Source organism: Pseudoliparis swirei, chromosome 22, assembly GCF_029220125.1.
Source record: "Pseudoliparis swirei isolate HS2019 ecotype Mariana Trench chromosome 22, NWPU_hadal_v1, whole genome shotgun sequence".
Classification (NCBI taxonomy): domain Eukaryota; kingdom Metazoa; phylum Chordata; class Actinopteri; order Perciformes; family Liparidae; genus Pseudoliparis; species Pseudoliparis swirei.
In genome coordinates, this window is record NC_079409.1 from 13,628,034 (window position 1) to 13,654,460 (window position 26,427).

The 26,427-nt window shown below is 42.1% G+C and overlaps 2 protein-coding genes across 6 annotated transcripts; both read left to right on the plus strand.

Annotated features, from left to right (window-relative positions):
* The first annotated feature begins 1,125 nt into the window (after nt 1-1,125).
* Nucleotides 1,126-14,463, plus strand: LOC130213040 (ceramide synthase 2-like). The gene is made up of 11 exons (XM_056444419.1): nt 1,126-1,639; nt 6,761-6,934; nt 7,480-7,597; nt 7,706-7,824; nt 9,478-9,535; nt 9,779-9,829; nt 10,521-10,613; nt 11,095-11,223; nt 11,499-11,605; nt 11,708-11,861; nt 12,643-14,463. The coding sequence occupies exons 2-11, from the start codon at nt 6,762-6,764 to the stop codon at nt 12,790-12,792; spliced, it is 1,152 nt and encodes a 383-aa protein (XP_056300394.1). The 5' UTR covers nt 1,126-1,639; nt 6,761; the 3' UTR covers nt 12,793-14,463.
* An 834-nt stretch (nt 14,464-15,297) lies between these two features.
* On the plus strand, nt 15,298-26,347 carry arnt (aryl hydrocarbon receptor nuclear translocator). Of its 5 annotated transcripts, none has more exons than XM_056444172.1 (20): nt 15,298-15,565; nt 16,174-16,267; nt 16,384-16,440; nt 16,551-16,598; nt 17,379-17,592; nt 17,885-18,098; nt 18,250-18,352; nt 18,452-18,517; nt 18,666-18,751; nt 18,856-18,932; nt 19,435-19,569; nt 19,680-19,754; nt 20,059-20,210; nt 20,455-20,580; nt 21,044-21,125; nt 22,083-22,270; nt 23,310-23,499; nt 23,685-23,862; nt 23,944-24,080; nt 24,164-26,347. In XM_056444172.1, the coding sequence occupies exons 1-20, from the start codon at nt 15,529-15,531 to the stop codon at nt 24,245-24,247; spliced, it is 2,343 nt and encodes a 780-aa protein (XP_056300147.1). In that variant the 5' UTR covers nt 15,298-15,528; the 3' UTR covers nt 24,248-26,347. The 5 variants fall into 5 exon arrangements, with proteins under 5 accessions (XP_056300147.1, XP_056300149.1, XP_056300148.1 ...); XM_056444174.1 differs by having other exon boundaries at nt 23,688-23,862; XM_056444173.1 differs by having other exon boundaries at nt 20,458-20,580.
* The last annotated feature ends 80 nt before the right edge of the window (nt 26,348-26,427 follow it).

Genomic DNA, 26,427 nt, shown 5'->3' on the forward strand with positions numbered 1-26,427 from the left:
AGATTAAATTAATATTGTTCGAATCATAACCTTTTTATTTACTCAACAAAACCTTTCTTCATGCAGGAGATAATTTGAGGGGACGTCACTGTTTCATCACAAAAGTAAGTGTTGTTTCGGGATCTAAGAGGCAGTTAAATACCCAAAGAAATATACCAGAACAAATGTGATTCTGTGGAAGACAAAAGGCTGCCAAATAGACCAGATAAATAATGATATTGCCCTGCTACAGCATGTTAACAACCAATCAACAGTAGGTTATGGGATATTTGCAAAACAATGAGGTCAAAGGTCAGCTCCAGCAAAGCTGAGGCAAATGTGACCCAAAAAAAGGACCACTGTTATATCATCCATGAAAATATCAAAGACAATGAAGGTCTGTGATCAGACACATACCTGCAAACTCATGAGGGGTGAAAAAGGTGGCAACGGGGGACACCACGTTGTTTGATGACACCTCAAAGCTTTTATAACTACGGTCTTTTGATTGTTCTGACCGCAAATCTAAATAATAATAACAAACATTTTAAGAAAAAAAAAGGTCCTCTGAATAATTAACAACTTTACATTATCATTATATATAATATGGTTAAAGTCGTTCATGAACCAACTTCCTTTTTTTTTTGTACTTGTGTGCTCTGCTGAGCTTTGAGCCTGTTCCATGATTCTGTTCCATGATTCTGTTCCATGAACCTGTTCCTGTTCCATGACTGTTCAAGAGCCTGTTCCTTCGACGTGTCCCATCAAAGATGTTTTATTACGAAGATCACCACATCGCATGTTCTCCTTGTCTCACTCCAATCTCATAAACGCCCCCCCCCCCTCTACCCAAAACAAAAACTCTTCGATCTACACTATTGTGTGACCTACTCGATGACCTATTTTGATTTCAAAACGGCGAATTTCGCCGAAAGGTGACAAGTTTGCAGGTATGCAGACAACAGGGCAGAGAGAGAGAGAGAGAGAGAGAGAGAGAGAGAGAGAGAGAGAGAGAGAGAGAGAGAGAGAGAGAGAGAGAGAGAGAGAGAGAGAGAGAGAGAGAGAGAGAGAGAGAAAGAAAGAGAAGCGGGTGTGTGCTGTGCTGTGCGTGTATCAGCCAGCCGCTCTCATGTGCTCGGGCGTCATCTGCGTCCCTCCCTCTCCGTTATCCTCTCACTCCTCCCTCGGTCTGCTCCTCTCGCTCCGCTCTCGTGCCGGGCCCGTCCTCCTCCGCCTCCACCCGAACCGACACCCGAACCGACCCTGCCGACTCCGAGGGACACACACGAGGGGGAGATTGGCCGGGAGGAGACGAAAGGGAGAAACTAGACTGGACAGTTGATGGGACGGGGGTGGGCTACATTGGGGGTCGCATTGCGGTATCTCACACATTCTCCCAACATCTGTGGGACTTCTGTGTGTTTGTTCCCCATCGGTGTCGTTCATACGAGGGAAATCAAACTGTGCACGCCATGGAAAGGTGTAGAAATCTGAGCGGATGCTAAACTTGGATCCAAACGGCTGCTCTCAACTGGACCGTTAGGTTTTTAGCTAGCTAGCTCGCGAGGTGGGGACCTGGACGACTTGGTGGGAAAATACTCAACATTTTTTTAAATTCACAAGACGTGTTTTACGCCTCACTGCGAGGACGAACACCAAAGTAAGTACCGTTTCACTTTCATGTCGGAGAGTCGACGTTATTCGCGTATCTTCGCGTAAACGACGGGCGCGCGCTCCCATCCTTTACTTACCTCTGACGTCATCACGCATTCACATAGCTAGTAATCTGGTAATAAAATATAACAAACGAGCCCCCGCGGGGGTTTTAAAGACGAAACCCACACGTGAATGTTTGTATTATAGCTAACTTAGCTATAAGTACGTCGCAACAGTTAATGTTGTACAACACGAAGACCTCGTGACGACACGGGCCACCTGGCGCGTGGCCCAGTGGTGGGCTGGTTTCTAAAGGTTGCTAACTAGCAGCAGATGATGTCACATTGTCTCGGTTACCGGCCCGCCGATGCAACACCACGTGTTTACGGACAGAGAGGCTCCGGGTTAGAGCACGTGTGGACCCTTTTAAATGATATCTGTTGGCTTTTAATAACTGATTCGTTTCAGTTTGGGACCCCCTCCTGTTGCTACCATTGTGGTCATCACTTAGCTTTTCCTCTGACGTTTGCCTTACTGACCAGCTACGTTTTGGCTTGTATGCACACCTCAGTGCACTAAAAAAAACGATTCAAGCCCTTCTTAGAGGTGACACATTTAAATATTGTTTGATACATTTAAATAAATCAATTACAAAACGAAGATATTTATATTGAATGGGTGTAACACAAAATGTAGGAATACTTTCATTTATTAGATTTATTTAGGTTACACTCACAAAAACGATTCAAGCCCTTCTTCGAGGTGACACATTTAAATATTGTTTGATACATTTAAATAAATCAATTACAAAAATAGATATTTATATTTAATGGGTGTAACACAAAATGTATGAATATTTTCATTTATTAGATTTATTTAGGTTAGATGGTGCGCATATCAACTCAAAATAAATGTGTTTCATTGAGGACTACCCTTTGCGCATGCGCCAGCTGAAAATGAGTTGTTTACATGAGGTTTACACTTTCAGGGCTGTACGGTGGTGTAGTGGCTAACACTGTTACCTCAAAGCCACAGGTCCGTGGGTTCAATTCCCAGTCGGGGCGTTCTTTCTGTGTGGAGTTTGCATATTTAGTTAGTTAGTTTATATTTTGAGTTGGACAAACACAAATTAATTTAATTTAATGAATATCGTTATTTTATTTTAGATGTATTTGATACAAATGAGTTGGACTAATTAATTACATTGTATTGCACTGATGTGCTAAATTTGAGTTGGAGTTGCATATAATTATTGGATGGAAAACCTGCCAACAATTTCATTGAGTTCATCCAATGAGTCATTTCTTTGAGTGTGACAGAGAACACAGGCTCAAAGATTGTGTGATAATAAATACATCTTAAATTGAGATAGGGTTTAGACTCAGCGACATTGATGATTATGATGGGATGGTGTTTTGTTGAACAAGATGAGATGTGTCTACATCAGCATGGACACTCGTTCATGAATGCAACTCTATAACATGATAATAGCAAAGTGTTTAGGCATTTCATTGTTCCAGCTTCTCAATTGTGAGGATCTGCAGCATGCCTCTGATCATTGTAATGTGTATGTGTTGGGGTCAGGGTCATAGTTTAATAGAACAATTCATCTAAAAGATGATTGGCCTATTAATAAATGATAAAAGTTATTGTTCCCCAGACGACAAGATACTTCACTTACTAACTGTGATTGTCAATTTGAAAGACTTACTGAATAATTCAAGGGAAAGCCTCTTCTTGATGAAAGCCCTGCATCCAGGTCAAACCAACAGATATTATGGTTTATCTCCACATAACCGTGACAACCTCTATATGTGTTGGTTTATTTCTCATTAATCTGGACAAAAAATAACTTAAACTATCATCTATCAATGATGTCAACGTATACTTCTTCAGCTCTGTTCACTGACTCATCAGTAATTCAGTAGAAGACAGGAATCGATAGCATTTAGATCTAAGACTCTAAGAATAGCCTCACATATAGCCAGGGGCCATCTAATTGCTCTGGGCACGCTAACTGTGCTCACTCAAAGGGCTGAATGGGCCTGAATCTAGTCAGAATCTAGAAAAATCAACACGACAATATTACCTTCACACCTCCCGAACAGGCCTATTCAAATCCGTCTTCAGACTGATTGAATATCTTCATTAATAATTCATGAGGCTCACATATCAGTGTTGAATGTATTGACGTTAACTTTCTAGTAATCTTTTGGATACAAGAAACATGACGATTGAATAAATGTGATCAAACGGATCACCACAGACAGTCTTTTTTCCCCCATCTGTCTGCTTTCGGGACAATTTCAGATTTTCTCCCACTTGCATTATATCAATTTCCACAATCTCTGTGTTTGCGTAACTGTATCTTGCACTTTAGCACAAATTACCATAAACTATTTTCGGTTAAACCTGGATGCAGAAGAACGTGTACAATGTGAAGGATGTTTCTAATTCAACTTAAAAATGTCCAATGCATGACACCAAGTTAAATCTGATTATCAGTGCAGAGATAATGGCAGCCTCCTGAACTGACACTTGATCTCACAAAATGTGCATTCAGGATTTCATAGTTTGTGCTGTGATGTGGAAACTGAGGCATGTGACCGATTCAAATAGGGAAATGTATCCTAAAAAAGTCCATTGCCAAATATATTCAGTTAAATAGATTTCATGTATGACAGAGAAATCATGAAATATTAATTCTTGAAAAGCTGGAAACAGTGAATATTACTAATTATTAATACAACAAATTACTGAAACAAAACAGTACATTAATTTATTTTGTAAATTCGTTGATTGACTAATCCTTTCATCTTCATGAGACACCAAATAGAATACTAATGAAATGCCTTAAAGGTTTCTTCAGCTTTGTGCACTTGAGGTTCTTAGATTAACTTTGAGCTCTCAAGTATACGATGCCAAAGCATCCCGTCACCTAGTTTAAAAAAGGTTGTGGTTTGGATGAGTCAGCTGTGAGTGAACAGCGTAAGTATGGATGGATATGAGTGAATGGGTAATTATGAGCATATAGATGGTGTGTTTTGAGTGACTCACTGCAACTGTCTCATGACTTATGTTCCTCTTGTCGACTCAGTATCCTATCATTCAGCTGAACAAAGTGTTCTGTTAGGTTACTGTAAAACTCCATAAAAAGTTATTATTCCATGCAGTGTCAAAGGTGAAGCGCTCCCTTGGTGTCGTGGCAGTACGTTTACATTATCTAAATATTCCTGGACTCTACCAGGTTCTTGTCTGGACTGTTTAGATTTTTCTCTGAGGCCTGTAATCTTTTTGAGAAACCGCATTATGAGCTTGTCGGCCTATGATTCAGGTTGAACTGAGAAGAAACCTATCGGTAACATCCACTGCGAATGAGTTCAGCTTCCTAGAATACGAAGCAGGGTGGGAGGTTGTTTCTAGCTCAGATTGTGTGGCTTTATTTCTCAAAAGTCACAATGCTTCTTACAAAGCCAAACATGCACACAAATAAGCTGCTCAGCTGAGCACGAGATCTGTCAGGACACACCAGGAGAAGTGAGATGTAGTGCTACTGAAGTGGAAGAGTTGGCAAAATATCTAGGAAAAATATGTCATCGTTCCTATCCACCACCACCTGTGGTTAGGCGAGAGAGAGAGACAGACAGGGAGAGAGAGAGAGAGAGAGAGAGACAGACAGGGAGAGAGAGGATAGTCCAGTGCTCGGTCAGCCGTGCTTTTGCAACAGGAAACGGGGCCGTGACTAACATGACATGATGTGGGATTAACCAACCCAGTGAAGCATGGCGTTGTCTCATGGACAGTGTCAGAGCAGCGATGTGTTTATCTGTGACTTCATGAACACCGAGAGCTGCTCTGAATACAAAGATGAGGACATGGACACAAATGCTTGGTATCAAACCTCAATACTTTTTTGGTACCGACCAAAGTGTGTCCGTAAAATCAGTACCAATATCTGATCGGATTTCTGAATCTAATCTGACTTATTTTTGTCCAGACCTATAGAAACACCCACTCCGCTGAGTTTGAGTGGACAGAGCGAAGCAAGTTGACAATTCTGTCTGATATCAGGCACACTTATTACGTATCGGGGGGCATTACACATGGCTCTCAGCCCAAAGACTGAATCCTTCTTGATGACCGGTGGGAGCAGCAGGGTGGGGATGAGAGTTGAAGTGAAGCGGTTTCAGGGCTTCGGCATGTCCAGCTGCGGTGGGTGGAGGGGGAGTTACTGTAGATCTGAGACGACTCCAGAGACGGATTCTGTTACTCTCAGCCGCTAGTTCTCCATTACCGCCACCACTTTTACCGTCTTTCTCTGCCACACCCTGAACTTCGCAGCGAAAATGTTCATCTCTGTACTCTCTGAATATTAAAACGACATGTGCAGCTGCTGGTAACAGTTTCGGTAAGTGCTGGTGTGGAAAGCACGGAGCTCAGTTGTCGGTTTGATTTCTCCTCCCTCACGTGGGCCTCCTGAGCTGAGCTCCCAGCATGCTGCTTGTGCATTAGGAAAAACCTACAGGCAGGCCTCCAGTGAGAGGGGAACATTGGTGTCATCATCTCGTTCTATTAATTACATGTGAGCCAACATTCCCAATGACAGATGTCTTCCCCGATACACAGCCAGACCAGCATAGCTGCTGCATGGCTGCCGGCCTAAAGCCCCGAAGTGAATCCAGATTTGAAGTGGAACTGTATTTTTCTGGGTGTGGATTCTGCTTCTAGAACAGGGGTCAGGAACCTTTTTGACCGGGAGAGCCATAAAAGCCAAATATTTCTAAATATATTTATATTTCATTGAGAGCCATATAGTATTTTTAACGTATAATAAATTAAATATGTCTTGCTTTTAATGCGACTTCTGGTGCTGCATGATGCTACGGGGGACCTTAAATTACTTCTGCTGTAATCTGGCGCGATAGACAAAATTACAGGGGGGCGGGCGGAGATTTTCTTTTTTTCAACTCAAAATTGTCTGGGAGCCATATGCCGTCACCGGAAGAGCCCTATATGGCTCGCGAGCCGTCGGTTCCCGACCCCTGCTCAAGAACTTGTGTCTTTAGCTCTACAACCTTTCAACACGTGGAGTTGCTGCTCACGCCTCGTGTCTCCCGTGTTGCAGGATGCTGTTGGAGCTGAGCGAGTGGTTCTGGCAGGAGCGGTGGTGGTTTCCAAAAGGCCTGGGCTGGGCTGACCTGGAGGATCGGGACGGACGAGTATACGCCAAAGCCCAAGACTTGTGGGTGACGCTGCCCATCGCCCTTACATTCCTCATCATCCGTCAGATCTTTGAAAGGTCAGTCTATCTGTCACTAAATATCTGTGCCCCTCATCTTAGACTTATGGTTATTGACTTAAACTGGTGCTTCTGTATTTTAAAAAATGTTCTGCCCAGTCTCATCTCTGTTACCTGTGATTTCTGTCTTCTCATCTTATTCTTTCTTCTTCAGTCGGCCCATCAGTATCTCATCCTCTGACTTTGAATTATTTAACTTTATTATATGTTTCCATTATTTGACTCCAGCAATGTCATTTTTATCTCTGCAATTATTTATATTTCCCAATGTTGTGTCGTTCTCCATAACAAGTAAAGCTCAGTTCCTTTAAGTGATCCATGTTGTTTTTCATAGTCATTTACTTAATCTGTTAGTATTAAAAACTTAACTCTCGTCATCCTGACTTTCATCATCCTAACCTCTAATTAGGATATACTTAGTTTACCTTTACATTTTAATTAAGTTTTTACAAATCAAAAGAGTGTCCATGATTGCACCCTGTACTGTCTTTAAAGTATCTACATGTCGTCTCCTTTACATGTTTACAACCGCGTTGTGACTGCAGGACAGTGGCTACATCCCTGGCTTCTCTGCTCGGCGTGAAAGAGACCACGCGGCTCAAAGTCCATCACAACCCCACACTGGAATCCTACTACCGTAACATTACCAAAAGCCCCACAGAGGTACACAATCGAACGCACCCCTACCCACTTTAAAAACACAGAGTAGTGTGCTGTGTATTTGGTCAGGCATTTGAATACTTAAATCATATCTCTTTGTGCCGCTCTTAGACTTCAGTAACAAGTCTTTGCAAGCAGACCGGCTATTCAGCAAGACAAGTGCACCGATGGTTCAGGAGACGAAGGAACCAAGACAGACCGAGTTTGCTCAAAAAGTTCCGAGAGGCCAGGTAAGCACCCGCTTACGCACACACACATGGCTGCATGAGCACATTTCTGAGGACACAAGTAGCCCTCTATTTTTAACATGCACTCATGACAATGCCACTCTCTCTCCCTCTCTCTCTCACACACACACACAAATCCATTCACCCACACTCATTACCACGGGGCCTCGGCAACAGGGGCTAAGTCATCACTGTTGGTTATATTTATGTGGGAGCATTATGAGTGAAACCAACAGCATGATTACCTGATAATACAAGAATAATTACACCAGCTAGTGTCAGCAGGTAGGATTTACACCTGATAACAGATGACACTTAGAATATATGAGTGGAAATACAGATAAACCATAAAGTGCCATAAACCGCAACAGACAGCATATAACACTGTTAGCATCAATCACTAGGACTGACCACCAGGCAGTGCATGGAGACAAGCACTTTCATAGATAATTCATTTATGTTCAGTTTTGTCATACATCAAAGATGCTATATTCAATCCATTTCTAATGGATGAAGCCTTGGCCTGGAGGAGGGGTCATCAGGTGGTCCCCAACCTTCTTATAGTCCTTGTGAAAAACATTCTTGAGTTTTGCAACAGCAGTTTACGTTATACTACATGACATGTCATTGAGCAGACGCTTTGATCCAAGGCGACCTTCAATAAGTGGCATTCAAGTGCCACTGAAGTGCTAATCTGTTTTTATTCAAGGTACAGTCGGAAGGTGTTTACAAAAATATAATCTCACTAAAGGTCGCTGTTCTGGAGCGTTTGAACACGTCACATGATTTCCTTCAGTAGATGGGGGTTGCTCAATAGCGTGGAAAGGTTTCCTTAGCGCTTCAACATTTTAAAGGATTGATTTGCATCTTTTTCCAATTCTCTCTTAAAATAAGTCAGGTGCCCGTAAAGGCCGAGAGGATTGTTGTAATCAGTCCTCCTGTTCACACTGGACCTAAAAAGGGAATCTGTCCTTCAGCATGTCGAATGAATCCTTAAAGGGCTCTGAAGCAGCTACATCCACATTCCACACAGCTGGGCAACTCCATCAGCTGAGACGCGTGTGTGCATGTGACTGCATGTGACTGCATGTTTGTTGCTCCCAGGTTTTAGTTTCTTCTTTTTCTGTGCATGCTCTGACATTTCTCTTCTGAGTCAATGTGTTGTTTGTGTGCACACAACAGGCTTTCTGTTACCCTCCCTTACTCTCCCCACTGGCGTATCACTTACACTCTCAGTGTCTCTTCTTTCTCTTCACTTTTCTGTTCTTGTGTACCGGTCGTCTCTACCGCTGTGATTCCTGTGAGAAATCCCCTCTCCGCACCTTTACTCGAGGCTGTAGCGGGAGTTACCCAGCTCACTGTCTCTGTGACATGATTCACAGACAGGAAACTTTCTGACAGCGCTCATTGTGTGACAGCACGTGTTTGGCTGTGTGTGTGTGTGTCCTGATTTGACCTTCTCAGTGCCGTTGACCAGACCTTCCCAGGCTGTTCATTCAGCCTGGCATTTCATTCTGGCATTCTTCTGTGTTTGGGTTTGTGATGTGTTTATGTGTCTGCTGGTGGAAAATGTGTCTATTGTCATTTCACAATTGACTGAGTAGAAAGTGTATTGAATGTGTGTGTGTGTGTGTGTGTGTGTTTGTTCTCTTGCAGTTGGAGATTTACCTTTTACCTTCTTGCTTTCATTGCTGGCCTGGCCGCCCTCATCGATGTGAGTACTGCCATGTTAACCTCGACCATTCCTCCTCCTCCTCCTCCTCCTCCTCCTCCTCCTCCTCCTCCTCTACTCTGTTTGTGTTCACATGCTCATTCGACACCTGCCCGGCCATTGTGACATGTCAGTTTCCACAGTCGTGATAACCTTACCTCTCAGTCAGAAGGGCAGACTCATTGCCATGCTGAGTTAGTCGATATAAATACACCTGTCGGGCTCTGATGTCTCATCTCCTTCCAGAAACCTTGGCTGTATGACCTGAAGGCGATGTGGCAAGGTTTCCCTGTGCTGGTAAGTCTCTGGGATTGCGATGTACACTGAATGCACCAGGGTATCTGAGGAAAAACAGAAAATCAGAAGTGCAAATGATAACTAATTTCCGGGTTGACGGACACTATTCTTTGACTGGTATGACTATGAAAAGGGAATAGAATTGCATTTTTGTTGTATTTATAAGTCTTACATTTTATTTGAAGAATACTGCAGAAAGTCTGAGACACAAATCAAAAGACACCCTCCAAATATAGAGTTCCCAATAGAGCTGAAATGCATTTTTTATTTCAATAAGCCGCTCATCATTTAATTAAGTTTTTTAACATAAGTGCAAAAATACACCAGTTGCTCACTGTCTTCCGTAATAGTTAACTAAATATATTTGGCTTTTGGAGTCTTATCCATATAAAACAAGCTTTTCTTTTGTGTCTGCCTGGGCTCTAATTAATCAATAAGGTACGAGAGCCAGTACTGTATCGTCAATAATGTTCGCTTCAAGCTTCTTTTGAACAGGACCATAAGGAACATCTTTCACTGTTTTCTAACAATATTATCGACCAAACTATTAATGAATTGATCAAGAAAATAAAGATCATAAGATCAATCAGTAAGAGTGATGATAATCGCTCGTTGCGGTCTTAGTTCCCAAGATAGTTTTTCTCAACTTGCTGTATTGATTTGAAGTAACGCTCTGTTTCCTCTCCTTCAGACTCTCCTCCCATCTCAGTATTGGTACTATATGATTGAGCTGGGTTTCTACAGCTCTCTGCTCTTCAGTGTGGCTACTGATGTCAAACGCAAAGTGAGTGCATTTATTTATCTCTTCTCCTTAGTTCAGGTGGTATAAAACAACCACACGTTGACGGTAACAGAAGAAAAAGATACACAGCAGTAATTGTGAATGGAAATCAGATATAATCTACACAAACAGGAGTGTGTGTTCCACTTTTATGTGATTATTACATCATAATGCACTCTCTGTTCTTAATCTGATCAGTTTGACACCTGGCTGGACATTAGACTGTTGTTGCGTGTGTGTGTGTGTGTGTTTGTGTGTGTGTGTGGACTTCGCTCAGCCAGGGTCAGCTGAGCGCAGTGGGAGAACATCTTGTTAAAGAGGCACAACGTGTTCCTGCAAATGATTATTCTAACCTAGATGCCTCTGAAGCAGAGTTTACCACTTCTCACTCACCCACGATTAAAACATGCGATACATAAATATTTAATTCCAACATTTCCCTTTCCTCAGCACAACCAACACGTCTCCTTTGCTTTCTCTTTAGGACTTCAATGAGCAGATAGTTCACCATGTGGCAACCATCCTCCTCATCAGCTTCTCCTGGTGCGTTAACTACATCCGTGCTGGAACTCTCATCATGCTGGTGCACGACTCCTCCGATTACCTCCTTGAGGTAAAGGCCATTCATACATGCTTTATCAATCAACTATCAACACATCAGATTGTATGTGATGTCATTTATACCTTCCATGCTACAACATGCTGCATCCCCTGTATGATTTGTTCCCACATGATTCACTGAGTGTGATGAAAGAGACAAATTCTGACACACTGATGACACATTGCCACCTTGTGGTGGAAACTACACTTTCGTCCTCTTTAGTCCAACAAGCATTATATATTTATCTGTAACTGACCTATTACACTCTTTCTTTCTCCCTCTGACAGTCAGCAAAGATGTTCAACTACGCTGGGTGGCGAAATGCCTGTAACTACATCTTCATCGTATTTGCTGCAATCTTCATCGTCTCTCGGCTGGTCATCTTTCCCTTCTGGTACACACACATTTTAAACAATTGTTTCAACATATTATTGGAATATGCAGCTGTATGTTATTTAAGTTACCTTGTCTATAATCCTCTCTGTCTCTATTGCAGGATCATTTACTGTACTTGGGTTTATCCCGTGACCATCTATGAACCCTTCTTCGGCTACTACTTTTTCAATGGACTTTTGATGGTTCTGCAGTGTCTTCATATCTTTTGGGCTGTCCTCATTATACGCATGGCAATCCGCTTCCTCACCCACAATGTAAGCAGACAAACAAATCTAATGCAAAACAGTTCAAATAAATGTCCTCAAAGAAATGGAGTCAATCAAGTGTAAATTGAGCTGATTAGAGTCAGTTGAAGTGGAAGTCCTGAGGGACAGTAGTAACAAACCATGTCCGATGAAGTGTCTGAATCAGTTGATGCAAACTGCGTATAAGCACTGTAAGTTGTTGGTGTTAGAGGGGCTGAAGGTGTTTTAAGGGTGAAGACCTGGTCTCAGTCAAAGCCGTACGCTCCTGCAGTATTGTCTGACTCGTGAAGACCATTTAAACAAAAGAAAAAAGCATCAAAATCACACAAGCAGAAGCAGAGATATCAGCTTTTTTATTCTAAACATCTTTCTTGTCCACAACTTGGTTTCTCCACTATCCACCATACAACCACTGACAGCTTTGTCGGATGTTTAGATGTGTTTTGCTAATAGCAGTTAATGTAGCTTCAAAAAGGGTCGAGAGGCGACAGAGGTCGAGTAGGACCACTTGTTTCTAACTCCACACACCAGGTCAAGTGACAACACTTGAGGCAATCTACCAGACTTTATGTAGCTCCCTCTTTGCCACAAAATGCTAATACAGTTTGTTTCTGAAGTAGCGCCACGACATACTTCAATAAAATCCAGGAAGTGCTTACATCCTCAAGACACACACACACACACATTTGCAAGCATGTAACTGGATGGGTTGATCTTGTTCTGGCGGAGCTCCAGGACAGTTTGAGCATTGATTATTGACACATTTCAGACTTTTTTTGCTGTTTTTCAGGAAAAAGTAGACGATGAAAGGAGTGACAAAGATGAAACAGATGAATCAGAAGAGGGCGAGGAAGAGGAGGATAAAAAGAACATCACGAAGAATGGGCCGGTGCAAAACGGTCACACGGTCCACAACAACAACCACAGCAAGACAGAGTGAAAGCAAACAAGTGTCAGGACAAAGAAATGTGAGAAGGACTCATATCCCTCGGCAGCGGAGCAGGAGGGAGGGATGACAAGAAAAAAGGATGATGGTTTGGGGGTGGCGGGGGTCATTCCCCTAAAATCAAAAACAGCAGGTATCCTGAGGAAATTTGACACTTACTTTTGCACAACAAAAAAACACACTCGCACACATTCATTGGTCGGTTTCGAGGGCACAGAGGTCCGGCAGCTGATACACACGACATGAAATGTGGCTGTTTCTCTTTGTCATGAGAGAGAAAACTATTCAAAGAAACGGGGGAGAAAATGGACAAAGGAGGAGGCTGACCATGTCCATGCTCGGTGTGCCTGAGAGACGGATAATGGCTGATAAAAGGCCATGAAGAAAAAAGCATTCTGCTTTGATCGTGTGTCGCAGTATTTCGTTGCATCTTTTTTGTTTTCTCTTAGAAGAACAAAAGATTGACATTTTGTTTTTAAAAAGCGAGACAATAGGGCATTCCCTAATTTTCTGTCTATGCAATTACATAAGTGTTCAGCTGTTGCCACGTCGTTGCACTACATACAGTGTCTCTGATACCCTGTAATGGCGAGCACTGGGCCTCCGTGCCTCTGCTCCCCAATGCGGCCTGTGCCATTTAGAGATGTGTCTGCCTTTTAAGGTCAAAGGAGTACATTTGGTGTCAATTCTTTCTCTAAACATAAAGAACATCTTTCTTTCTTGTTTTCTCATTATTTACAATTCTTTCTTCCAAAAGAGATGTCCGACCTGCAAAGGTTATCATTCTCAGTTCTTTGCTGTGTGAGCAGTCAGAAATACCCAGAAACGAGTCCTTAGCACAAACAATGCAAGATAAAGCTCAGCTTCCTGCTGGTTTTTGACGGAGCTGAATGTTCCTCCTCTCTGGTTCGGCTGAAGCTGTTTGATCCATTTGTGTCGTGACTCACGCTGATGCTGCCACGCGCTGTAAACTGATGACTATATAATCATTTCAAATGTGGGTTTCTCCATTGGAATGGGACAGATTAACTATTTCCAGATTTTACAAATAGGGGCCAGATTTCTTCAATTCACTGCCTTGTAGCCTGGGTTATGTTTGTTAACCTGGGTTAGAATTTTAAACGTTGATTCAAAGTGAATGATTTTAGGTATGATTGTGTTTATGAAACTGTTTTATTACAAGTGTTGTGATTTGATGTTAAGGAGGTAAACTTTCTTGCAGTTTAGTGTTTGAGACTCATGGGGGATTCAAGAAATGAGGGTTGCTGTTTTGTTGTTATGCTTTAAAGTTGTTTGTGTGTTAAGTGCCTTATCTGTAATTCATGGGAAGCTCTCTCCTGTCTTCATGGCCACTCCTTTTCTTTCCTTTCTCCATCTCACAGAACCAACTCTAAGACTAGCATTTCCTCCCTCCACTGTCTCATCCATCAGTCACTCCGCTCCCTTACAGATTACCTCCATTTCAAACTCATTCCACTGCCACATTGTTGTTTACTAACCCAGACCAACCAGCAACCTCTCTTCCCCGGTGATACAGAAGAAACAGCTGTGTTCTAATTACAGTGTTATTTTTTTCTTATTTTGTTGTTCAATGATGCCGAAATATTGTTATTAATAATAAAAGCAAAGATCACAGATATTAAAAGCAGCTTTTTTTTAAACGATTATACCAGTAAATACTTTACGTTTCTAACTGCCATTAAATTTTAAAAAGAAGTGTAAACATATTGTCCTTTAAAGTCATCGTATTAATGGATTAACTCTGAAGACAATCGCCCTCATAATCAGACCTCTGCCATTGTAAATTACGTTCGTACTTGTACTTCAAGTGAAAACCCAGTACATTTAATCAATTGCTTTTCCTCAGTACAATATTGAGATATCTGCTTTACTGTAATATACTTTCTCCTTTACTCAACATATTTACCTTTTTACTCTTCTGCATTATTTTAGCAGAAACTATTCTTCATAAAACAACAAATATGATGAGCTAATAAAATATATTGTAGATTAGCAGTGTATAACGTAGTTTAAATCATCTCCATATTGACCAACTGCAGCAGTGACATGTTGCCTACACATGAATGCATCAGTTTATACTGTGTATGGTCACGTGCTAAAGGGGTCTGCACAATACAACTTTTTATTTCGAGTATATTTTCCTTCAAGTAGCATTATCGTAAACGAGCTCAATACTTTCGTATTGAAAGTGAAGACATAAGGGGAATATTCAATATAAACTATAAAGTAACACTACATTGAAATACTCATATAAACCTTGTAAATCGTTCCTCAATCCGATACTCGAGTTGGATCTCGGCTCGTTGCTTAATCTGGGGGTGTCTTTCCTCTCCAGACCTGCAGGTCCCTCCGCTGTCAGAGGGGCGAAGCACAACACGGATTTCCCAACGCGTGACGTCATTTGTATCTGACTCGTGACGTCCAATAGGAAGCGGAGAAAGGAAAAGAGGAGACAGCTTCTGCTCCCCAGCCTGAAGCGCCATCTTGGGTAGAAAGGGGGATTTAAACCAAGAAAAGGTGGCATTGGAGGAGTCAAACCTTCCCTTTCGTCTGCGTGTTAGGTCCTCGTGCGTTTACTACCCAAAGTAGAAGGGCACACGTGAGGATATCCACCGGGGACTTGTTAGCCTTCACCCAGCTAACAAGAGGAGGGGCGAAGGGGTTGTGGGGATTTTTTTTCTTCTTTTCCGCAGCCGAAGTTGTTTGTTTATGTTATTTCAGACTGACATGACCTCTTCAAACACAGGTAAAGAGCTTCACAAGTCGCTGCGATTGTTTAGCCGCATACTGTGCAATTGTGCGTGAGTTGTGAGAAAGAAGGTTTTAGAGCCAAAGGGGACAGATTCCTAAAGGTTGCGTGACAGCGGCTGCTAATTGCTAGCTTAGCAGCTAAAGATAGCTAACATGCTACATTAGCTACTAGCAGACTTAAGCTAACGTAACACTGTTGTGATACTTTTGCAAGTATAATTGAGTTACGGCTAAAAAGACAGATCTAAGTCAGCTGTCTACCAAGCTGCAGTCGGTTAACTCTGTTCGTGTGTGTATGCGTTTAGGTTACGATTGGTATCTGTAACGTGATGCCACGTTTAGCTTCAACAGTACTTTCGTGTTCTGGTTGTCTTTGCTCTCCACGATCTACAAACACGAATCCCGAATAGTTGACGTGGAGCTAACTTCATGTTGAACACAGGCTGTGAAATGCAACCAATGTCAGCTGCGTGCGGTAATGCCAGTTTGTGTTTATTGCTTCAGTAAGTGGTTTAGTTTCTCTTCGAGAGCTCGAGGCTCATTATGAAAGCACCCGTCACCCCTGCTACATGTCGTCTCTCTGTGCCTATGTGTTATTAATAGAGTTACCAGACCCAAATCTGGGTCTGGGGGCAAGTGGGACCCAAGAAAGTGACGGGGCTGTTGTACCAAAAGGGACCAACAAAAGAAGAGCTGTGTAAGTTTGTGTGTGTATGTGTGTGTGTGTGTATTTGCTGACTGGTTTAGTTTTATTTGTTGACACTTATTGTGAGAATATTCGTTTGATATGTGTCTCTTTTCTCGTTTTGACAGGCCAGACTTTGATGATGATGACGATGATGATGATGACGAAGGAAACAAGTTGTTCAGGTTCATTTGCCTCAGATTTTCCTGTCATAAAGCAAGATACGGTTCATCAAGTGTGGATTATTGTCTATGCGGCTGCGATAACAGTCAATGTTTTCTTTGCTTTTCCTCAGGTGTGACGATGACACGTTAGGCGGCAATGACAAAGAGCGCTTTGCCAGGTAGAAGGACACATTAAGAGATGGATGTGTGTGTGTAGGGGAGCAACATTATGTATACAAGGGGTACCACCCTGCTGCACTCCATCTGCTTTTACATTATTATTTTTTTACTCCTACACTTATTAATTTTTTTAGTAGTTATTTTAGTGCCTGTGTTTTAGTGGGTTGGTTTCATTTCATAGCTTTTGGAAGAAGATCAGGGTTTTTGCAGATAAGGGGAAAAGCACTGTAGAAGGGTCCTGCTTGTATCCATATCAATATTGAATGCACTGTTTCGTGTACATTTTCGTGCCTGCCAGAATGTTAAGCTTCTTTAACCCACGCAGCTTGTTGTTGTTTATTCAGCGTACCACTGTTTTGTATATCACTAACTGCAACGCTGTGTGTGACTCTGGGACTTTTTCGTTTTGGTAATCCCTTCCTCTTGAGCAACTTTCCTCTGTCTTTTTTTCTTTCCCCCTCTCAGGAGATCTAAGTGTTCTTTCTCTCTCTGCACTTGCTCTCTTTTGTCACCAACTGGGCTTGAAAGGCCGTACTCTTGTTTTCTCACTATCATTTTTTATTTTATTTTATTTTTTACAGATGATTGGTTTATAGTTCTATGCAACATGTCTCTCACCTTCTCCCATTCTCATATCTCTTTCCTAGTTGGCATACTTGCATTGCATAGCATTAACTCTAAACTCTACTCCATGTTGTCCACCTGCCCATCTGTTTCCCCCATCTTAATCCCTCCTATCCTGTCCACCTCCGCCTTCCGTCGTCATTTCCTCGCTTCAGGGAGAACCACAGTGAGATTGAGAGGCGAAGGCGGAACAAGATGACTGCCTACATCACAGAATTGTCAGACATGGTGCCGACCTGCAGTGCTCTAGCAAGGAAGCCAGACAAACTAACTATCCTGCGAATGGCCGTGTCCCATATGAAGTCTCTAAGGGGAAGTGGCAGTACAAACTCGGATGGGTCGTACAAACCTTCCTTTCTCACTGACCAGGTATGAGCAACCATGAGAGAAAGGTAGAAATTCAGGTGTGTAATCTAGTTTTGTAATGTTAAAACAGATATTTTTGCATATGAAATTACTGTAAATGATCCTTTTGTGCCATAAATGAAGAAACTGGTGTCATTATTATGGGCGTAGCACATGTATTTATACAGCTACCTCAGGTCAACAGTGTAGACGACTATTTCAAAAGCCATAATTCATAAATGAGTTTAGATTAAATGTAACTTAATTGTCGGCGCACAGAGTAAGTGCTGAGATTCTTTGTGCCATCTGTCTTTAGGAACTGAAGCACCTCATCCTGGAGGCAGCTGATGGCTTCCTGTTTGTCGTGTCATGTGAGACTGGCCGCATCGTTTACGTCTCTGACTCCCTGACACCCGTCCTCAACCAGGCACAGTCTGAATGGCTGGGCTCCTCCCTGTATGATCAGCTGCACCCGGATGATACAGAAAAGCTCAGAGAGCAGCTCTCTACTGCTGAGAATAACAACACGGGTACAAAGCATACACTGACACTAAATATGCAGACAATAGAAGATTTGTTATCACTATTAATTCCCAAAGTGTCTTTGTCAATTAAAAAAATGTTGCCACATTATCTCTTTACACACCCTTTGATTGTGTCTAATCTTTGTTTACCCTAAAGGGAGGATGTTGGACTTGAAGACAGGAACAGTAAAGAAAGAAGGCCAGCAGCCGTCATCTAGAATGAGTATGGGAGCCCGTCGATCATTCATCTGCAGAATGAGGTGAGACTCGTACTTCAGTTAGTTATCCAGTTCATCATGTATACTGATGTGTGTCCAGATATATACATTGTTCATGTTGTGGCCCGTGTGGATTTGCAGGTGTGGCTCTTGTCCCGTGGAACCGTTGTCCATGAACAGACTGAACTTCCTGAGGAATAGAAACAGGTGACCACAACCAAAAACAATATTTGCAGAAATAAACATATGTAGCACAGTAGCAATAGGATGCACATTGGCACACTTTTACTACTTGCCCAAATAGAAATCACATTTTTTTTTTTTATGTATATTATAATGTCTTCCTTCTTCTCAGGAATGGTTTGGGTACAGCTAAGGAAGGAGAGCCCCAGTATGTTGTGGTCCACTGTACAGGATACATCAAGTCCTGGCCCCCTTCAGGTAAAACTACTAATTTTAGTATAGTCTGCCATATGTAGCTGATTTGACTAGACCCTGTAAATTATGCTGAATCTGACAACACATTTGCACGTTTTGTGTTTTAGGAGTTTCATTAACAGGCGATGAGTCAGACAACACTCAGGGGAGTCGCTTCTGTCTGGTTGCAATTGGGCGATTACAGGTATGATGGATGTCTCGTGGGTAGAGATATGCACATGTGGCTTTTACTCTGAAGCAAGTCGATCAATAGAAAAAATAAATTTGAACTGATCATGTAAGTTTATTATTGAGTAGTGTATATATATATTTGATACAATGAAATAAAAGTGTGTGTTGGTGTGGCGCTTTACATCTTTAGTGCAAATTTATATTTCCAACAAACTGCAGTAATATTTTATACTTATATCAACAATCTAAGAATCTTTACCTTATTACTACAAGACCATATTTCCTATGGTCTTACCTGAAGTTGACTACACTGTTAGTGTTTTATAGTGTTTAATAAACATATTTTCTACAAGCAGTTGAATCCATACTATTCATGACCTTTGAGTTATAAAAACATCGACCAAATTTAATTGAAATATAAGAATATAAATGAATGTGATTCATGCACAATGTGGTGGTAGCGCTGCATCCTTTACGATACAATGATTGTGTTAAAATCTTTTCCCTTCCTTTAGGTAACATGTTGCCCAGGTGACACAGACGTCAACAGTATTAGTGTTCCAGTAGAGTTCATCTCGCGCCATAACTGTCAGGGCATGTTCACCTTCGTAGACCACCGCTGCATGTCAGCTGTCGGCTACCAGCCACAGGTAAGACTCTCGCCTTGTGGAAGTGTCAGATGGCATCCTCGAAGAACCTTTTGTGCTAGAAGTTAGTGTCTTCTGAGCTAATGGGTGTTTTATTATCTGCTGTGTTGCAGGAATTATTGGGGAAGAACATTCTCGAGTTCGCCTACCCTGAAGACCAGGGCTTACTAAGAGACAGCTTCCAGCAGGTAGGACAATCTGAATATGTGCAGCTTTTTCCAGACTTTTTTTATTTCTGTTTATCTTTTGTACAACCACATTAATGAACTTCAATGCGCTTACAAGAATGAAAGAAAAGATGACTACGGCATAAAGTCATTCAAAGTCAGACGAAAACTGATCAAAGTGGCCTCTCGGTCTGAATCAGACCCTTTCCACAGCAAAGAAAATGGACTATTGGTACTATCCGGAGACATTCATGCTCCCTCTCACTATTATTGTGTGCATAATACCAGATTGTCACTGTTTGGCATGCTGGATTTTTACCCACAGGTGGTGAAGCTGAAGGGCCAGGTCCTGTCAGTGATGTTTCGGTTTCGCTCCAAATCGAGAGAATGGATCTGGATGAGAACCAGCTCCTTCACCTTCCAGAACCCGTTTTCAGAGGAGATTGAGTATATCATCTGTACCAATGTCAATGTCAAGTGAGTCGCACACAGATTGGACCAATACCGATAATTATGTAACACGATTACACAATGAAATACAGTACATAATGAAACCATTGACGTTTTGAAATGTGAAAGATCCCTCTGTCTGAATGCTTGCGTATCACCCTCCATCCCCAGTTCCTCTTACGCCCTCAACACAACCCCTTTGTATTACACCACACACTGATCACTCTCTCCCTACACCTCTCCTCTGCACCCATCTCTGATTGTGGGGCAGTAGAAACTCAACTCAGGACCCCCTCCCACCCATCTCTTCCCCAGTGGGTGCGCTGCCCCCCTCCCTGGGTCAGAGCAGTCCAAACTGCCCTCCTGTAATGCTCAGCCCTGGGCAGGTGGCTGCCAGGTGAGACCAGGCCTGGCCTGACTATCCTCCCCCTGCATGGGAGAACAAGGGCTGCTTCTTCATGGGAGACTGCAGCTGTTTCTAGCAAACTGCAGTCCTTCTGTTTTTAGTTTTCATTTCCTACTCTGGGTGATTCTTCTCTCCACCGTATTTGTCTCTAGAGTTTAGAAAAATAGTTCAGTTTTCTTATAAGAAGCATGTCTCATAGTAAGTAGTGAATATGAGCTTTTAACACAGGTAGTGTAGCATGTTAGCAGTATGTATTGGTATAACGTACCTTTCCTGTCACTGACTTCCTCTTCTCTCCTAGTTTCTCTTTTATGTTGCCATGGTGACCGGTGGCGGGTTGAGTGCTATTTTGTCAGCAGGTGTTTGGGCTTCTTACTCAACAGTGGAGGGGCATGAAAATGGAAAATGAGACGATTTTAGACCGTCTCTCTGTCAATCTGTGTTTCCCTTTCAGGCAGTTACAGCAGCAGTCCGAGCTAGAGGGAGGTGGCGCCAGAGACGGTCTCTATGAGGCAGGACCAATCGCCCTCTCACAGGTTAGGCCATGCACGTGTGGGGACGCATGAATGTACAGTATGCCAAGTCTGATTTAAGCATAGGTTACCTCTTGGTTCTCCTTGGTCTTTTGTGCCCTGCTGTAAGAACTGGTCAGGCCTGGTTGTGGCAGGACGTTGATTATTTGCTTAGCCGGAAAACAAACCCGGATGTTAAGGGAGACCCATTATCACGAAAGCCTGTTGTCCATGCTTTAATTAAATGGAACACTTTTTCTGTGGTACTTTATCTAAAGATATTTAAAGCAGAGAAGTATTCCCAACATAAATCCTTTTGGATTGCAGGTTCATGACTGATTCAAGCTTCTTTGAGTGTCTAGAAAAGCGCTACATACATTTTAAGAATTATTATTATTATGAAAAGGGCCACATTTGATCACAATCTGGTGTTAAACTCTTTTACCGTCACTATTAATTTAGATGCAAACCTATTATTTCAGTCCAGCCCTTTGAAAAACAAAAAAAAAAAAAGTTGGAAAAAAACTGTTCTCTGGAAAGTCACAAAAGTTTCATGAGTACTTTAACACGGTTTGATGACTCATGACTATAAATTCTAAAAAGTTGTTGTGTGTTGTTCTTTATCAGTAGTGATCTCTTCTGGCTGTCTCTGGCTGAAAGTGATGTGAAAACCACCCAAGATGTGGATTGATAGATTTCTGAAGAGCAGTGTTTGATTGTCTAACCTGTAGGATATAGGAGACTATAGGGAGACCATTATAAGCTGTGAAATGCATGTGTTGTGAAATGCTCTCTCCTCCTCTTCTCTCCACTCCTCTTGTCATATCTAAATAATCCCATAATAATAACAGGGCCATAGGATAGTACAGCACGGACGTCACCTGCTACCTGCTACCATACCATCCGTTCTCCATGTGATTCATTTTTGTCATTAATTTATGAATGATGAAATGATGTGATCCCTGATTACTTTGGTTTCAGATGCCGGTGCAGCCAGTGACGGCGGCAGGTCCTGACCACAGCAAGAGCCTTGAGAAGCCCGAGCTGTACCCCTCCCTTTTCCAAGGCCCAGATCCGACCAAAGGCCTGCCCTCCATCTCTACTCCCGCCGCTCAGATCTACCCTCCAGCCAATAGCTTCGCTGCTGGTCATTCCAATGATGCATACAGGTACGAGCAGGTCTTCGGTGTGTATAGATATCTGTGCATGCGGTTACATGCACACCAGACTACCTGGACTATATGTAATCCAATCAATTTCATGGCACTCTTTCAGACAGTTATTGTTCGTTACCACAACGAAAACGTCACCTCACAGAAACCAGAAGCATACCGATAATTCTTATTCTGTTATATTGAGGTCTGATTAATTAGGTTTATTATTTATGCCATTTAGTATATTGTATTTAAAGCGGTCTTAAAGAGAACTAGATCTCTGCACCTCCATTTGGCTTTGTTTTCAGGCTTTAGAAAATGTAGCGCGTGGCAGGCAGGAGACTTGGCCAGTCACAGGTCATTTCTGAGAGGAGGAGTTCCTCTTGGCTGTTCTAAACATTCACGTCCAACATTGGCAACAATTGCCCTCGCTGCACAACATTTTTCTTTTCTTTGTAAACTGCCCAACTTTAGCTTGGGATCACAGTGAATTAGACAAATCTGTTACTGGTGTACTACATTTTAAATCTGAAGACAATGGGATGGTTATTTACTGTAAACTATACAAACAGGGACTCCTTGCTGTCGTGAACATGAGTGAATTGACACATTTATGTAACCAGCCAACTGGTTTGCATGTCTCTGGGTTTTGCCTATCGGAGCAGAGCTAGCAGGGACACTTCTTTGTATGATATTGGTTTGTGCAACAACAGAAGATGGGACAACTCCCAGTTTCCTCAAATGTGAGTCTGCCACATAAAGGGTTTAAAAGAATAAAGGATTCCCCCATGTGCGTTAAGTTGGTGCAGATGCTCCGTGACAGAGATGATGGTCCCTTCAGAATGTATTCCTAAAAGCTATTAAAGTATTTACTCGATGGTTTGCTGACTTTAATTCATTGCGTTGTCATCGTGTTTTTATTTATTCTTTGACGGCATGTAAGATGTTTTCAACAGTTTCTAGAATGTTTGATGAGAGGATAATTGATGTAATTAATTTCTCGCAGTAGATGACAGGTAACAGAACTCTGTATTCCCTACACTTTTGTCTGCAGGCCGGTCAACATGACTCCACAGATGGCACAGCCAGCCCACTCGGCAGGGCAGATGCTGGCTCAGATGTCTCGTCAGAATGGAGCCCCTCAGTCGGTCGCCCCCTCGAGCACCGTCAGCCCCCTTCATGGAGGACCAGCTGGAGGATGGCCTGGAGCCGCAGCTGGAGTCAGACCACAGTTTAATAATCAGGTAAGTCGGGACAACAAGATTAATGTCGCAAATCTGACTTTGTTTTGCCTTTGTTGATATGTTGAGTCAATCTTCATTCACAAATGAAAATGTATGTAATTCAACAACAGTTATTTATCATCAATTATTTACCAATGACTCCAAGTAAGGTCAGTAAATGGAGTTACTCTTTAAATTCCTACCAGCAGGTGGCTCCACAAGCTGCAAAGACCATGTCTCCGCAGTTTGCTCCCATGGGAGGATTTGGCGGTGGCTCTTCCAACTCCTTTGGCCAGATGCCGACAGGTGCTGCTCCCACCGCAACCAACAATGCAAACTACCCGCCCATTAATGCTCATGCCAGCCTCAACGGCAACAGTTATGGTAGGTTGTGTGCATATATCTGTGAACCTTTTGACTCTGTTATGCTGGTGCATCATCTCACCCCACTGTGCTTCATCCCAGATGGCTCTCGGTCCGGGCCGCACTTCCCCTCTCGAGCGGCAGAGGCAGTGTGGCCCCAGTGGCAAGGCCAGCAGCACTCGCAGAGTAATGCAGAGCAGCATCCTCACGCTCAGGGCAACCAGCAGGACATTTATCCTGTGAGTGAAACGAGCCTCATCTCTCTCATGCACCTTTTACTCCTCTCTCTGTCACCTAAACTCAATCTCTCGCTCTGATTCAGGATGTGTTGTCTATGCTGGACCAGCCTGCCAACTTCAATGGCGATGACTTTGAGATACCCATGTACCCTACGTTTGACCAGTGATCCGGTCAATACTTCTCAGCTGCTCCACCCCTTTTGTCTTCTTGAGTGTCTTTACCCTCACTCTTCCTTATGTTATATGGCTCTTATCGCTTTTCTGCTCCACTTTTCTTCCTGCTCCTGAGAGAAGCACTCTTCCCTTGCTATGCATGGCTTCAATTGCACTGCTGAAAGCCATTTAAAGAAAGAAGGAAGGATACATCTGACTGCAGATATAATGGGGAGGAAAATCAAGGATTTGCTCCTGACTAATATTACAACCGTTGTAGAGCTGCGTTCACACAGAACGAGAAAGTAACGTGAAGAATTTGCGTGACACTCTCGCAAAAGCCTATCGGCATTGAGATGCTGGCACTGATCCGAGCTAACGGGTCATCAAACTGGCTACTGCTCAGCCTCAAGTAGAGCTGGAAGCGGCAGTCATCCAGGCACAGTGCCTGGAGAAGTCTGAAATATTATGAACCCAGACAAGAGGGCGGTTAATGTCCCAACATTTCTGGGACTTTCACAACATGTACAAAGCTGAAAGAGTGGTTATTTCTTCCACGGTGGCGGTAATGATGACCATTCCATGGAGATGAGCCATTCCGCTCGCTCGAATAACCATAAATAGTCCGGCGGGTAAACTTCACGAGAGTAACGGAGTGGGAACATTTGCTTCACTTTTGGTGTGAACGCAGCATACGGTCATTCTCTAACTAGCACTGCCCAAAGCTCCACGACCTATGTTGTAGATATATATTGTATATCTCTAAAAACGCACACAATCGCACAACCACACTTGAATAGACTAAAGAAAAGCACTAATAAACTCTGGTAAACTTACACAGGAAAATAAAAGCACACAACGGCCTTGTTATTCTGACATCTTCCTAATTTTTCTCAGGCATTGATGAAGAGTGTATTCAGCTTTTTTTTACCCTTTCAGCATGTAGACTAATCACTAAACGTTGATTTAAACTCTCAGGAATTTGCAGGGATGTATACAGCTTTGGTGATTTGTTTTGTTGTTGTAATTCTCAGCCGTTTCACGCAAACCACCACTGCCTGTTGAACCTCGCTCACAGTTTAAATCCACAGCATGTCTCTGCATGTCGGCACCGCTTTCATGGAGCACTTCTACAGTGTGTAGATTTGTACTGAATATACTGTTTTCTATGTACATTGGTGGCTTTGTCTTTACATTTAATAATGTTGTGTTTTCTCTTGAGGAACATGCATTTTGTTTGCTTATTAAATGATGTCGTCCAACAGACGCAGTGTTAACAGTGGCTACATACTGTTTGTCTAGATGCCTGTTGGAAATGTATACAATCTATTTTTCTTTGCCTACAGAAACATATATGCAGTATTAATGTATGTAAAATGGATTCATGCAGTATAATTCTCAACTGTAACAGTCCTAGGGTTTCTGATCATCTTCTTTCTGTCGCCCAGCATTACCCTGTACCAAGTATAGGCTTTTTGTACTCCTTTTTGTAAAAGAAATATAAAGAATAGGAAATCACAGGAATTGAGTACTTTGAAAGCCGTTCTTTATTTGTTGTCAAATGTGTCCCATGTGTATCATTGTTATTTTAAAATGGAGAGATATGGTAGTTATGTTTGATTTATTGTTATTTTGAAACTCTGGATCTCTCTCATCCGGTTCTGATTAGTATTTAAATAATGTTTTGATCTTTGTACTGAAGATTAAAATAGTATAAACTGAGTTAAAAACAATATGATCGATTAGTAAAAATGCCCTCAAAGTGTTTCCTCTTGTTTGCCAACAAGGTCCATTTACCTGGGTTTTACAATCATTTTTGGTGTTTGTATTGTGGGATGAAAGATGCTTTGACAATATTATGTGAATTGGTTTGAATTTGACCCTTTTTATTCAAGTTTTACATTGTCTGTGTGAAACACTTACAATTACAAATGATGTAAACAAATGTTGAATTGTCCAGTTGTCATCTTTAAGAGGATGGTATGTTTGTTATTGGTTGCTTTGTATCCAGGTTTTCTTTTTCAATGATGTGAACTCATAGAAACACAAATCTATAAATATACTGTACATGAAATGTTAAACAAGAGAAATAAATGTTTGTTTTTTGTACTAAATTGTTGAAAGTGAAGAAGTTGGACTGTTTTGAGCTGCACATGCTTCTTATCAGCTGCGGGAGGTCACAGCTGTCCACACA